Below are 14,634 nucleotides of genomic sequence, written 5' to 3' on the forward strand. Positions count from 1 at the left end.
GGACCTCCAGTATCTTGACTGAGCTGGGACATTTGGAGCAAAACTAAGGATATCCTATAGAATGGATTGTGCTGGTACATTCAGAAATGGGTGCGGAGGACAAAAGGCAATGACTTCTTTTAATGAAAAAAACATTTGACACATGATGTAATAGTTTTGCTGGATTAAAAATGAAGAAAAGGGTTCCTCTGATTTTTGTTAAATCAGTTTCTTAGCCAACACTTTCAAAAAAGCTTGTAGCATCTCTCCACATATCCCTGAAAAATTAGGCCATTTATTAGATACTTAACATGCTGTAGAAATCTCCTCGATGCTTATGTTTGCCTGAACTTACATTTAGACTCTTAGTTTGAGAGCTTTATTTCAATAAATGAAGGGAAGATACATTCTTTTTTTAGTGATTTGCTTGGGAAATGAGGCTTTGGCATTTCCAACTGTGAACTTTGCAGCTGAATATTATTTAGAAAAATACTACTAAAGGTTTTTGCAGTGCCTCCCTCTCTGAGAAATCCCAGCATGGTAGTCTGGGGAAATCTGCTATGCCTTTATTCAGTACCTTATGACAATCCTCCTTTTCTTTGGCTTCTGCCTTCTTAATACACAAATTACACCACTCTCTTTAACCAGTGGCAGCAGAGTTTTCTCTGTATTTTGTAATTGGGAACTTGTCTTCATGTGTCTGCTGAGCTGACACTGCAGTACTGGATAAACCAAATCAAGCAACAGCAAGTAGTGTGGCTATGCAGTGCAGTGCTATGGTCAGGCTACTAGAGACTGGGTTTAAAGGGCTGATTAGCCTGGCTAAAAGCATCACTAATGAAGCATCACTGCTTATGGCGCAACCTGCCTGTGAGCTTCAAGCAGCTGTTCAGTGTGGTGTACATTTCCAATGTCTGTGTAACATACCTACACCCTCCTGCCTGTCAGTACTTACACGCATAAAATGCACTTAATGTGGCAGTATGTATTGTGGTAGGCAAACTTGAAATTGTTGTGTGTTTTTTTTCTTTCTGACTTTGGCCATGTTTCAACATTATTCTTGAGTTATTCAACATTATTACTTGAGTTTAAACTGTAGATATGCTTTTAATAGAACTTTAATGTTTTTGCCAGCTAAGTGTATATCTTTGGTATAATACTTCTCCTATCCCCTGTATCTAAGAACAAACACCCCCTCTAGAAAATGACAAAGTTATGTAGACAATAGTGATTATGAGTAAATAGACTATTTCAACCTAGTATGCAATAACTATTGAAGAGCAGAGCTGATGTAGACAGCAAGAGAGAAGCCACTTTAAATTTAATTAAGATGATATATACTCTCCTCACATTCAAAATTCATTCAGGAACCTGAGTGGGTTTTGCTATTTAACATAGAGCTAAACATTTTTTGGATTATATGCCTTGGAAAGAAAGGTCCACATAGAGCTATCAAAATAATTTGGCATGAGGAGACCACAGGTTACCTCTCTTCAAAGCAGAAGGGTTCAGGAAGAAAAGACGAAATCTAGCCTTTTGAGTAGTCTAGTTTTTGGAAGAGGTTGCTCCAGAAAGGAGAAGTGATATATACTTTTCAAATGAGTAAATTCCCCTAACATGGTATTTGGCTATTATATGGGGAAAACAACTTTGATTACCCAAAAGGCTGCAACCCTTTACCTGAGCCTGAGCAGTACCACAGCCCTAACTTCTCCCGGACTTTATAGCCTCAAATTCCACTTGCATCATTATATTTAGCTTTAATTTGCATCAGAAGAAAAAGGGTAGTGGGTGACAGAACACACCAAACTCTATATGTTTTTATAGTGATTTTGTTTATCAGATGTGCTGGACTCAGTCTGAGAATATCACTGTCAGTAGTTAAGACATTTACACCATGGAGCATTGACAGCGTCTGGAAATACTTCAGTGGTTATTGTTGAAGTCATTAGTTTAGCTGAAGTAATGCTGGCACGTTTTCCCTCTGGGTAGAATTCCTCAGCCTAATTGTCTCCTCCTTGCCAGACCATACTTGATATCTTCAGGTTTGGAGACTGGCTGTTTTCCAGTAATTAATGGCTTTTCTCAGTTATAGATTGAAATTATTTCCTTTTATGAATTAGTCTGTTATCCAGTAGTGAAGTTACCAAATTCCAGAGAATTTAAACTGGCTAACTTACAAATAGAGCTAATCTAAAGGAAAAAAAAAAAAACAAAAACAAACAAACAAAAAAAAAAACCCTCTGTCAACAACCCACATGACAGCTATGTGAGCCACTGCAGAAGATGCTTAGAATGAAACAGTATTGACTTTAAAAAGAAAATAAACAAATCTACTCTTTCCTATTGATGTTATCTTCTTGTAATGACCTAACCTTAATATTAGTTTAAAGCAATATAAGCTCATGCATCCCATAGACTAGAATTAGGTCACCTCATCTAACCTCCTGAATAGTGCTTGCAATCAAATATCAACAAGCTACTCTTGTCTTGATTATTGTAACCCGGGTTTGACAAAAGTACATTGTGAACTCAATGTCTCTGATGCCCAGACTAGACTCCTTGAAGTACTTTGCCTATTCAACATAATTAGCCTGTGGTTTCAGAAGTCAAGGAATACTGTTCCACAATGGAAAAAAATAGCTCCTCCTGTAGTCATTGTTTTATGGTCTTCCATGTTATTTGAGCTATTACTTCTCCCAAAACAATTTTGCCACATCTTTTACTGTATTCCACTTTTTAAATCCAAAACAGAACACAATATGCATCTCAAAGCTAAAAGCAACTGGGTTTAATACTGTTTCATATATGTTACAGGAAATAATATTTCTAAGGACAAAATTTATGGAAGATAATGTAGCAGTACAACCACATTTGCATTTCATAACATACCACCTATTTTTAATTAGCAGATTACAAAGAGAGACTTTTAGTTAAACACTGATGAGCTTGGTTGTCCTTGTTGCCCACATACAGCCTTCCTACCAAAGGTCTTACATTGTATTATTGTATGATTTGACAAAAATATTTTTGGTAGACTTCAGCTTTTCTTATCCCTTTCAAATATGCTAAAGTGGTACATGTAAATTGACAGAGCAGGACCAGGAAGGCAGCCTGGAAATATGAGACACAGGAACTGGTGTTCATCTGCCTTCCAGACTTGTTTTACTTGCTGCTAGGTGAGGTATTGTTGAAGAAGTCAGAGAGATCATAACCTTTGAGTGATGGCCCTTGTATAAGTGACCATAGGGGACATTCATCTAGTAGTCTGTGGGGATTAGATATGGATGGAGTAATCCCAATAGAGATATACTGCCATTCCTTAGATGTGTTTAACATCTGTTGGATGCAGTTCAGATGCATGTCAAGATTTGGTGCATAAAGGCATGCAACCTTCTTGCAGCTAGTAGGGAACTATTTTCTCTACAAGAAGACAGTTTTACATATTCTGAGTTTGGCTATAGACAAATACCAGAATGTGCCATGCTGTGTTTATGTATTTTGTTTCAGAAAGTTCTGCACATAGTTTTCAGAAATTACTTTTGGAAATAACAAGAATCAGGTGCATTGAGATACAAACAGCTCTGAGTCTTATTTTCCTGAACCCTGCTATACAGTGGCTACTGGAGTATTGGGGCAATATGTGTATACAGCACACACACACAGACATTTACTTTATAAAAACTGAAGAAAGAGTTACACAACATAACCAAGATTTGAGCCTCGAATCCTGATACATCTACTTTCATGGTTCCAATTCCATGTCTCTATTATGGTAAATGGAATATGAAATAGGAAGGCTGAAAGAAATTACAATGCAGGTATTGTGTGACTGTAGGTTATTTGGGGCTTGTTTATTTGTTTTGTGGTTGTTCCGGGTTTTTTTTTATTCAGTTCTATTTGCAGTGCTGAAACAACTTCTACTTGGGCTGCCCGTTCAGCTCTGTAGGGGGCACAGTTACCCACTGGCAACTCCCTCTTGGTAAGGGACTGCTGTGCTGCTTGCATTCCTTTAAACAAAAATATCCCGATTGTGCATGTGCTACTTTACTTTTCAGTTAAAGGCTGAATTTCAGTGGGAATAAAAAAAAGGCAAGTTAACAACAAAAGTGAAAGCTGGATTTGGAATGATGTAACCTAATAACAGGGAGGTCTCTAAAAATTCTTCTGCTGGTAGTACTGAGAAAAACAAGATACCTTCATGCTGTCAGTCCAAATCCAATCTATTCCTATTCAGCTGCTTCAGCTTCAACTCCCCCTTCACCTTGTTTCAATTTTGTGCTTTTGAAGGAGGAAAACTCTGAAACTGATGGGTCTCTATTAGAAAATAATATTTTCTGTGTAAGTCTTGAGTAGAAATCTTGACATAGTGTCTGAGAGGTTGTTAAGATTGTGTCTTGTTAATTAGATCTGTGTGGGGTGAAGAAAGGAAGAGAAATGAGGTCTTTGTTCTTGGCGGGGTTTGTCTCTTTGTTTCTATAAAAACAAAAATGCAGGTTAATGGCACTTCAGTGAAACTCTGTTATTGAGGCAAACTTTTCACAAACCGAAGCCAAACACCAGTGTGTTATTGGTCTGTTCACTCAGAGGTAAACACAAACAATCCTGCTGTTTCAGAGTCTGCCAGAAGGAGTGATGGAGCATGTCACCACTGAGGGAAAGCTTTCTTCAGATTTAGTTAGGGCTGAACTTGAGCTTTGCGTTCATACTCATCTATCCACTCTAGGGAAAAATTCAGCAACTGGACATTAATTTCTGGCTCCTGAATGTATAATACGAACCACTACAAACAAAATGACTGTGCCTTTGAAACACAACTAGCTCTGTGGCTTGGCAGTTATTTTATAACATTAATGAGCTCCATGTACTTTCTTGCTTGAGTCCATGACTACGTGCCATCTGTGGAATGAATTCACAAACCTCACAATTGTCACTTGTATTAAATATTTGAAACTGCCCCTTGTGCTCTGCAGGGGGCTCCTCCAGAAGTATCTGGTTGCTTTCAGCTCCAGCATCGCTGGCACTGTGGAAACGCAGACACTGCTGCTGTTTTTATGTGGTATTCAAAACCCCAGGCCTTTGTCCTTTGTGACTGAAGGATAAATCCATATCCAGATATAGACCAGAGTTACTTCTTATCACAGCCTTTGACATACTTGTAGCGAGTTTGGTAAAGCTTAATACTCCTCTGCCTTATTCAAGTTGCGTTGTTTCTTACTTACCCTCTTTTTCATATTTTGCTTACCCATGTGGTGCCACAGTGTTTTTCATATGTAATTGGTAAAGTGGTGATGCATTTCCTGACTGTGTGTTCTGAATAAATATGTCTTTTTCTTTTGAAATTAGGGAAAGTGCTGCCTGGAAGATTTTCACACACACCCCTTAATCAAACTGAATGCTAAGCTGTTTTCCTTCTGTCTTATCTTTTGCTTGGGAACAAAATGTTTAGATTTGACTGGTGATGTCTCATTCACATTTTATCAGAAGAGAACCTCAAGTGGCTTGAGTTCATAGTCTGGCTAACGTGGAGCTGCTTGTGATTTGAACTGAAAATGGGATTATTGTTTTCTCTCTTACTTAGTGTCCATAATCCATTTTTCCAAAGAATTTATCTGGTCATCATTCCTCACATCCAAAGCCAGTTAGAGAACTTTAGTTCTTTATGTTGAATTTTATATCCATTTTACTTGTCTCTGATGTTAATCTGCTATAGTCTCCTTCTTTAACTTTGCATTGTAACAGCTCATCAGGCCAGGTGCTCAGATGGGAGGAATGTAATAAGGGAGCCTGGAGTGGTCCAGGTGCAAGGAGGTCATGGTCTATTTCTCTCAAGAGTGAGTGGCAGCCCCCTTGCGCCTGAGCTGCAACGTGGGTTGTGTATTTTCACTGGCACCACTGACAGGTGCTCTGAGACCCTGCTCACCACATCGGCAGGAGATACTTGACCATCTCTGAGTTTTTCCTGTAATAGAAGTGGTGAATCTTCACAGCACTCACAGGTCTTCCACTCATGATCCAGTCAGGGAAGGGGTGTCAGCCAGACAATAAATACTTAATTCCGGGTTTGGACACCCAAAGTGAAGCTCTGTGCTTGCAGTTTGCAGTTCACAAGCTTTCTTGCTGAGTCAGGGGCAGCTCTGGGGGAGTGTTGGGGGCCCACTCAGACAACACACAGTCTGCTCTCCAGAGGAGGCAGTGCTGGGGGACAAGGTGGGACACAGCCACTCAACAGCTGCATAACCTTCCTTTCCCCCTGTTTCACTAATTTCAGCACCCTGTCCCTTTTTATTCTCAACTTCTTGCAGATGCTTGCTGAGTACATGTTTAGTTTCCAGTCAAAGACTAGCACTTTTAAAGGTTGGGGGTTTTAATTCCAAAAAAAGGTTCTTCACATGAGTGAACAAAACTTATAGATTTTTCTCTTTTTTTGGTATTTCACAAGTCAGGTTGAAAAAGCAGGTTGTGTGGCTAAACAAATGACAATTTCATCACTGGTACTTACTCAACAATCAATGCTTTTCATCTTTAATTTGTAATGTCTGAAAAGAACAGCAACAGACGAGAGAAGCCATTTAGCTAATATTTTAACCCCTCTGAACCTTGTCCCTTCTCTGAATCTCAGCCTGAGTGTGTTTTGAATATGGGAATGTGCCTTTCCTCCTTCTTTTAATGTATTCTGGTCTGTTCTTTAGGCTGGGACTATGGGAGCTTTTTGTTATGAAGCCCTTTCATTCATCCAAACACGCAAGTGCTGCTGATCTGAAATCATCACAACATCTACATACAGCATGTGAGAAAAGAAAGTGAGAGAAAATATCTGTTTGCTGAAACAAAGACTTTTAGGAGTCTAGCAAGCTGCAGTGCCACCAAGTACAAACCAGCTAAAAAATCCTGGCAAGCTATAAAACCACCCTGAAAAGGCATTGCAAAGATGTCTTGCAAGTTATGACATTTTAGCTAGACAGATCATACAGTTGCAAGATTTTCCATGCAGCAACTGCATGATCCCCTGCCCCAGTGTAGGACAAAGATGAATCAGGCCTATTATGAAGGCAATTCATATTTAAATGAAATTTCCAGCCCAGTTCTGCAGTCTCAAGAGATTTTTCTAAGCATCTGCTCTTTCATGCTGATTTAGACCAAATTTGAATGCTGAATCTTTGGAGAATCATAAGCAAATTGTGTTAAATTACCACTAATGATATTGCTGTTCTTAATTCAGGCTGTGATGTCTGTCGACCACAGTCCTGCAGCACAGTAGTAATGTAGGTAAAATCACCCACTGTTCTGAGACCTCCAAATAAGCTAAGCACAGCAGGGTGAGTAGCACTGGAATTTGTTTTACAGGAAGCCTTTCATTTCCTTGCTTTTGAGGGGTTAAGTGAGCCACTTCAAGCACTGTTCTCCCATGAGGGTTACACTAGGGAAGGGTAGTTTAAGTTCCCCCCGGGGGCTCCATAGCAGCTTTGGCAGCAGAGGCTGCTGTTGAAAGAGAACAGCCGGATGCAATGAATCAGTGTATTCCCCAGCCACTATATTGATCCCCCACCCACTATTAAGACTGCCACTGCTAGTCTTAACAGAGAGGTAGGCCCCAAAGGCTTCCAATTTCACTTCCAAATGGCCTGGATTGGGGCAAAATTAATTGTTGATACTTTAATTGTTTGTTTTATGTCATCTGGGCAACGCACTGAATAGAATAAACCAGGTTGGAAGAGACCTTCAAGATCATCGCATCCAACCTATTATCCAACCCACCTAATCAATAGAGTGATTAGAGTGTGAATGTATTGTAGTATACAGTAATTGCCTCCGTATAAGCTACTTATGGGGCTTGGTAACATCAAGTGTTCGTTAAAGTTACAAAAATCACACCATTATGTCCATGCTTGTTCAGATGTGGCTTTGGGAAAAGTCAGGTTCTCAGATTCAAGCTCCAGTCAGGAGCACTTAATTCATTAAAATCCCTCACTGGAATGTCAGGGTATCAAAAGACTTCATCCAAAAGAGATTTCTGCTGCCCTGGGAGGCCTGTTGCTGCTCTGGTCAGGCTGGCTAGTTATCCAGGTCAGAGCCTGCAAAGCATCCAGACGCAGCACAGCTTACCTGGGGAGAAGGACTGTGGCCACTGCCAAAGAAGCAGAGGAACAAGAGCCTTGAACGCTCTGCCTGTAGCAAGGTTTCAGTAGAAATTCTTGCGAGATGTAAGTCTAACTGGTGATTTTGATTAAAGGCTTTGGGAATTCCAGCTCTGCAGAAAAGCTGGGGACATAACAGTCAAAGGCTGAGATAACAGGCTGTGCATCTTCAGGGGAGTAATTCCGTCTGGTGGGCTCCCAAATAGTTTCTGTAGCCATGGGCTGGGCCACCACAGAAAGCTATCACCAGTGACCAAACTCCAAGTTTAATATTGCTGTTTTCCAGTCAGGGCACTTCTTGATTGATAAAGGACACCAGCTTGACTAATATCAATTTAATTCAATGCTATAGAGCCCAGAATATGTTCTATAATACAAAGTTTCATTTCTAGCACTTGCATGGATTGGTGAGGACCGAAATGCACAAATCATTCTCTTTAGTTTGGCCAATTTCAACCTTGTTTATTCATTATCTAAGTGAAGGGAGAAAACATAAAAAAAAAAAAAAAAAAAAAAAGAGAAGGATCAGGGGTGACCTCATTGCCCTCTACAACTACCTGAAAGGTGGTTGTAGACAGGAAGGGGTTGGTCTCTTCTCCCAGGCAACCAGCACCAGAACAAGGGGACACAGTCTCAAGCTGTGCCAGGGGAGGTTTAGACTCGAGGTGAGGAAAAAGTTTTTCACTGTGCGAGTCATTCGTCATTGGAATGGGCTGCCCAGGGAGGCGGTGGAGTCACCGTCCCTGGAGGTGTTCAAGGGGAGATTGGACGTGGCACTTGGTGCCATGGTCTAGTTGTGAGGTCTGTTGGGACAGGTTGGACTTGATGATCCTTGGGGTCTCTTCCAACCTTGGTTATACTGTGATACTGTAATTTACAAAAAAAAAGGAAAAATTAAAAGAAAACCTAAAATGTCAGTGTCTGAATCAATATGACAAGTTTCACTGCACACTAACCCTTCATATCATGATGTCATATTAGCAAGAAGTCTATCATGGAGATAGTGCTATGGAAATCCTTCAACGCTACTTTGATAAATCCACTGCCTTAAGCCTTTCCCTCATGACAGTTTTCATGTAAAATATATAAACAACATTACAAAAATCTTATGTCTCCAACTGATAGTTCAAAGTATTTTCTCATGCTTGTCACAATAATAACAAATTACATCACTTTGCATGTGTAATTTTCCCAGTATTTTCCTCATGTAGGTTATAATATTATAACCACATAGTATTTAAACAGATATATGACAGGGTAGCTTGCCCTTTAGATATCATAGAAGAAATTTCTTCCATCTTTTTTTTCCTAAAAATCTTATTAGATTCCTCTGTTTTCCAGTTACATCACAGCCCTAAAATCCAAAAATCATACTTTTAAAAAAAATTTATTTCATATGTTTTAAAGCTTCTAAAAGAATTGAATGGGTTTTGTACAAAACACATCATATCAATGTTAAACAAAATTTGTACACGTTTTGTTTAACAATATACAATATTGCCTGATGTAAAAGAATGGTTGTTCAAATGCTAGATCCCATTTACAGCCTTCTGTGACAGAGAAAGACTTCCATCAGTGTCCTAAGTTCTTACAGGGATGATTCAATCTTAAACAATTGAGGTTCTCATATTTATGAACACAAGCAGTTTTAATACTGTATTACCATCCTCAATTCAAAATCAAGTTTGAAGAGAGTCTTATCAGATTTTCAGGTTTGTTATTTGTGAAGATCCTTAAACATTTCAAGGAGACCAGTTGACATAGGATTACATACAGCTAGTAGCTGTTTCTGTCTACACATAATTACATTCGTGTACAGTAAAATACGTAGCAGTTCTATTTTTAAGGTGAAACCAGACTCAAATGCAGTATTGCCTTTGAACCACAATAATTAACCTTGTCATTTGGCCAGTCTTATCAAAAAAAGTTGTTAAATTTTTTGTGTTACTGGGAGGAAAAAGGAAAAAAAAAAAAGCTTTAAAGTAATATGCATTCCAGAGGTACTGCCTGAAGTGTTCAGTGGGTATGTGTGCCAGCAGTGAATGAACATGCTATAATTAAGTTAGGTGGCAAAAAAGCAGTTGGATTATATGCTTGCTGTCAATTAAAGTACAGACAGATACTCTTCTTTAAAAACCCCCAAGCAAACAAAACACCACAAAGATTTTCTCATCTATAAATCCTGTCCTTTTTTGCCCTGATGTCCTTTAAATCACAAATCCAATCTTATAAATACTGTAAAAATTTTGAAAATTGAGTCCTTGGTCTTCACATTGAACTGCTGTCCAAAATAAATAATTAATTTATTTACATTGAGAACCAGGAGATATTTTTGCCATCATTGTTGATCTTGTAAAATATTTTGTGTGAAATTAGGCAGATCAAACACATCTAGTCAAACTGTACATGAAACTCCTTTTTTATTTTTCCTTGAAAACTTTTCCCCCTTGCCTTTCCCATTAACTCAGTAGGTTTCCATAGCAAGTACCACCCTGGGCCTACTTACATCATCAACTTCTGTGCCATTAGTTTCAATAGAAGCAGGATGTGGTCCAGTAAATTATCCCTCAGCATGCCCTGCTCAGTATTACACTAGACCATGAGGACAGTGAAAAGAATTCTCCTTATTAGTTTAACTCTTTCAAATACTCAATCTTGTATCTGCAGTGTAAGTTACTGATATCCTTCTTCTATGTTCTAAAGGCTTCTTAAATTATCCAAAAGTCTCCTAAGGCAGTATAGTCACCACTACACCCCTTACAGACATCCTAAGTATTGAGGAAAAACATCAATAATTCATTAAAGTTAATTAGGCATAACTGCAAAGAATTTATTGATGACTACTGCATAAGTCATGTTAATATTGGACCACCTGAAAAAGGCAGTGTTGCTGGATTTTGAGGACTACAGTTATGCTTCTAGAAAACAAACCCAAAAGAAAAGTTCTTGCATGTAGCCTGTAGCTTTTCTTTCCTTAGCTTCTTTGTTTTGAATAAAGTCCTGCAGTCATCAGTGTCCTCCTACTTCTCATCTTCCATGATTTCTATTCCCTGAGCTTTCTATAGTTAACACAGGCTGTTTTCTAGGATCTACAATGTGTTTTCAAGGCCAAATTTATTTGGCAGCTGAGATAGGGTTATCCACTTTTTTCTTCTGTCATGAAATGCCAGAGTCCAGAGTAAATTGAGACTGCAAAAGAGCCAAGCAGTCACACACATGAGATTTTCAAATTGGACCTTGTTACTGAGATTTGTAGTGTCCTGGTGCCTAGTCTCTGCAATGGCATGTGCCAAACTGTGTTTTTTCATGTTCTCACACTTTGATTTTCAACATGCATCAACACTGCACTTTTCCTCCCTATCATTATTTCACTGAAACCAATTTGGTTTTACTCTGGCATTCTTTAAGATCTAAACCATACACCTTTCCTGCACTATTTTCATGAACACCAAAGCTGTGGAATAAATATTGTTGACATGTTGGCAAATTGCTTTGGTACTTGGATTCCTCATTAAATTACATTCAATTTTAGTTATAATGAGCATAATCCATTTGATACTGTTGACCCAAATTCCCCTGAGGAAAGATGTAGTTCTGAATTGATATTTGCATCTCTGAGTCAACTGAGTAGTGTCCAAAATCAGGTCACACTTCAGCTCTGAAAAATGTCCTGCTTCAGTGTTATGCTTGGGGTTGTGACTAAGTTGTATTGCAGAAATATATCCCTGCAATTTTACAACTCTTGCTGTACTTTAATCTTGCCACTGCCCTAGCTTACACACCACTTCACTTATCTGTACCCTATTTCTGTAAACACCTGATGAGAACACTATCAGGAAAGCAGAAGCACCTTTCTCTAACTCATCCTTGAGCATCTTTTCTGAAATCATATTTCTTCTCCCTGTTGTGCTCATTAATCATTCCTCTACTGCAATAAATTGTTATTTCTCCCCGTGTTATATTCTTTCCTGTCATTCATTGTGTTATGAGTATCTTTTGCTTGAGAACAGGAACAAAATCCCAATAGACTTCAGGAAGCCTTTAACTCTCTTCCTTTCTCATGATGTAGAAAATAGAGAAAAGAGAGAAAGTTTCATTGATTTGTTTGTTTCAGAATTGTGGGGTGCTTTGGAAGAAATGGGCTATCTAAGAAAACAGAATTTGTCAGTATTGTGAGTGTTAGTCTCAGTTAGGTAAGTACAGTGTCTGGATAAGGAAGCTTGTGAAATTTTTCTCGTTTGGTCTGAAAATTATTTAACAGACAGCAGAGTCCTTGGGATATTCTGGAGAGGAAAACGTTTTATTGAGTCATTGCATGAAATCAACTATAAAGTTCAAAGCACGAGTTCATGATTTCATTTGAACTTTTATCAAGCTAGCTGAATCCCCATGATCAAAATGGCACCACATGCAGAGGCTCTGCAAAGTTAAAACAGTCTTAAAACCTGTGCATATCGTTCCTTTTTTGTGTGCTTTATTTGGAAGCATGAGATTAGCCCTGTAAAACAGATCATGTAAATTTGCAGGTGCAAAAACAATGACTGGTAGAGCAATTTCTAAAAAGTAAAGATCTAGCCATGAATTTTGCATATCTATTTAAGATACTTGGGATAACTAAGAAAACAATATACTTGAAGATTCAGGTCAGTTGATAGGACAAACTTTGTAAGTTTGCTTTGTGGGACTGCTGAGAAATATGACAGAAGGTCTTCAAAAACAGGCCAAACAAAACAAAACCCAACGCCCCAGACAAAAAACTGAAAAAAAAGTCAGTTTAGCTATATTGATTCTGCCTTAGTGTGAGGGAACAAAGTGGGCAACTTCTCAATATCCTTTTGAGCTCAGTTTTCTATGATTCTGTATTCCTAAATGCAACCTCAGGGTGACTCTCTAAACGCAGAATTTCAGGTAGTAAACAAATATTATCAGATGTAATCATGGCAGAACATGCTCTTGTCTCAATTATTTTTTCCAGGTGAATATCCAATTAAACCATTCACATCAGTACTCATTTGTTGACTCACTCAGGATGAGGGAAGAATAGTGATGCTGAACACCTGATTAGGTCCTTGGCAATGGGAACACTATATAGACAAACATGAAGAGTGCCAGTTCAGCATTCAAAACTTACATTAAAAAAAAAAAAAAATACCAGGAGCAAATTAAGCTTTTGCTTTACTGTTTTCTTCATTCGGTAAATGCAAATATATTTATCCATAATTTATGTCTTTACAGACGATAATGAATGTGAGAATGCCACTCAACCTTGTGGAGAGCACGCCAATTGCACAAACACGGTGGGAAGTTATTACTGTATGTGTGTGCCTGGTTTCAAATCCAGCAATGGTCAACAAACTTTTGTACCTAATGATGGAACCTCCTGTGTGGGTAAGTTATTCATGTCTACCAGCTAGCTTTGCATTGTCACTCTTCTCTTACTGCTTCTGTTACTTATAGAAATCTAGCAACAATGCTTTCAGATTTATGGAGTTTGGATATGAAATTCCCCACAATATGGACTGGCACAGACTTAATATTCCAGTGCAGGCTCATACTTCTCACCTATAGCATGGCAGCTGCCATTGCTTTCAGTAACATTTTAATCTTGACTCTGCTTGCAATATTTTTGGTCTATCTGTGACAGATTTAGACAATTAATGTATAAATAAGGTATCACAGAAATCCCCAATTCACCTGTTTATGCCCTTTTTTCACTGAAATGTGAGCAAAGTAGTCATATTCTTAAAATAAAGCAGAATGACAAAGTATTATACATTGACATAGTAGGTGATACCTTTTCTTTGGGAGATTTGGTCAGGGTATTTTTGTTAATTTCTCTAGTCTAATCAAAAGCAATAAGTAAGATCAGTAGTTATCCTACCTCCTGTGCCATCCATCAGCCCCTATTCCTGTGGTAGCTGGACAGAACATGTTTAAGATTACAAGGGAGGAAATGTTCCCAGGAAAAACTCTTTGGTTTTTTTTTCTGAACAACTATGCAATCCTTTAGGATTTCCTTTGAATGGAAGAACTGTAACTATTTCTCTTGTTTGAAACTCCTGGTAATTTTCTCTGTATGTTGCAACAGTCCTCAGGGAATGGGAAAATGAGAAATAAATCTATTGCCCTTTACACCTTTATGCTGACTGTGTCTCATTCTAGATATGTCTCCTGTGAGATTGTAAGCGCTGACAACCTCTCTTCTTACTGCTCTTAATATCAGTAGAATGGCTGCGTATTAAGCCAGAAAGTGATCTAATCAACATTTCTTGCCCGTTGCTCACATCCATCTAAAAGACTTCTGCTTTATCCACCCCTATAAATTGTTCCTAAATTAGCTGGGATTGAGACTGTTAGCACATTGAGCTGTAAATATTCTTGCCACTTCTGGTCCAGGCTTTGATTGTTAAGTTATGACATTTCTTCAGCTTCAGAAGTTTTATCTTCACAGTTATTTATCTAACTGCTCTTGCTACTTTAGCTTTTAACTATTAGCTTTCCTTTTTTTAATTTATGC

At 38.4% G+C, this 14,634-nt stretch overlaps 1 protein-coding gene across 2 annotated transcripts in view; it reads left to right on the plus strand.

Moving 5' to 3' along the window:
- The window catches only part of ADGRL4 (adhesion G protein-coupled receptor L4), a 74,370-nt gene that overhangs the window by 25,620 nt on the left and 34,116 nt on the right, over window positions 1–14,634 (plus strand). For both annotated transcript variants that reach the window (XM_054165270.1, XM_054165271.1), the window contains exon 3: window positions 13,353–13,505. In XM_054165270.1, the coding sequence (XP_054021245.1) occupies window positions 13,353–13,505 (153 nt within the window). The remainder of the gene's footprint in view (window positions 1–13,352; window positions 13,506–14,634) is intronic.

The sequence above is a fragment of the Dryobates pubescens genome, chromosome 11 (assembly GCF_014839835.1).
Source record: "Dryobates pubescens isolate bDryPub1 chromosome 11, bDryPub1.pri, whole genome shotgun sequence".
Taxonomy (NCBI): domain Eukaryota; kingdom Metazoa; phylum Chordata; class Aves; order Piciformes; family Picidae; genus Dryobates; species Dryobates pubescens.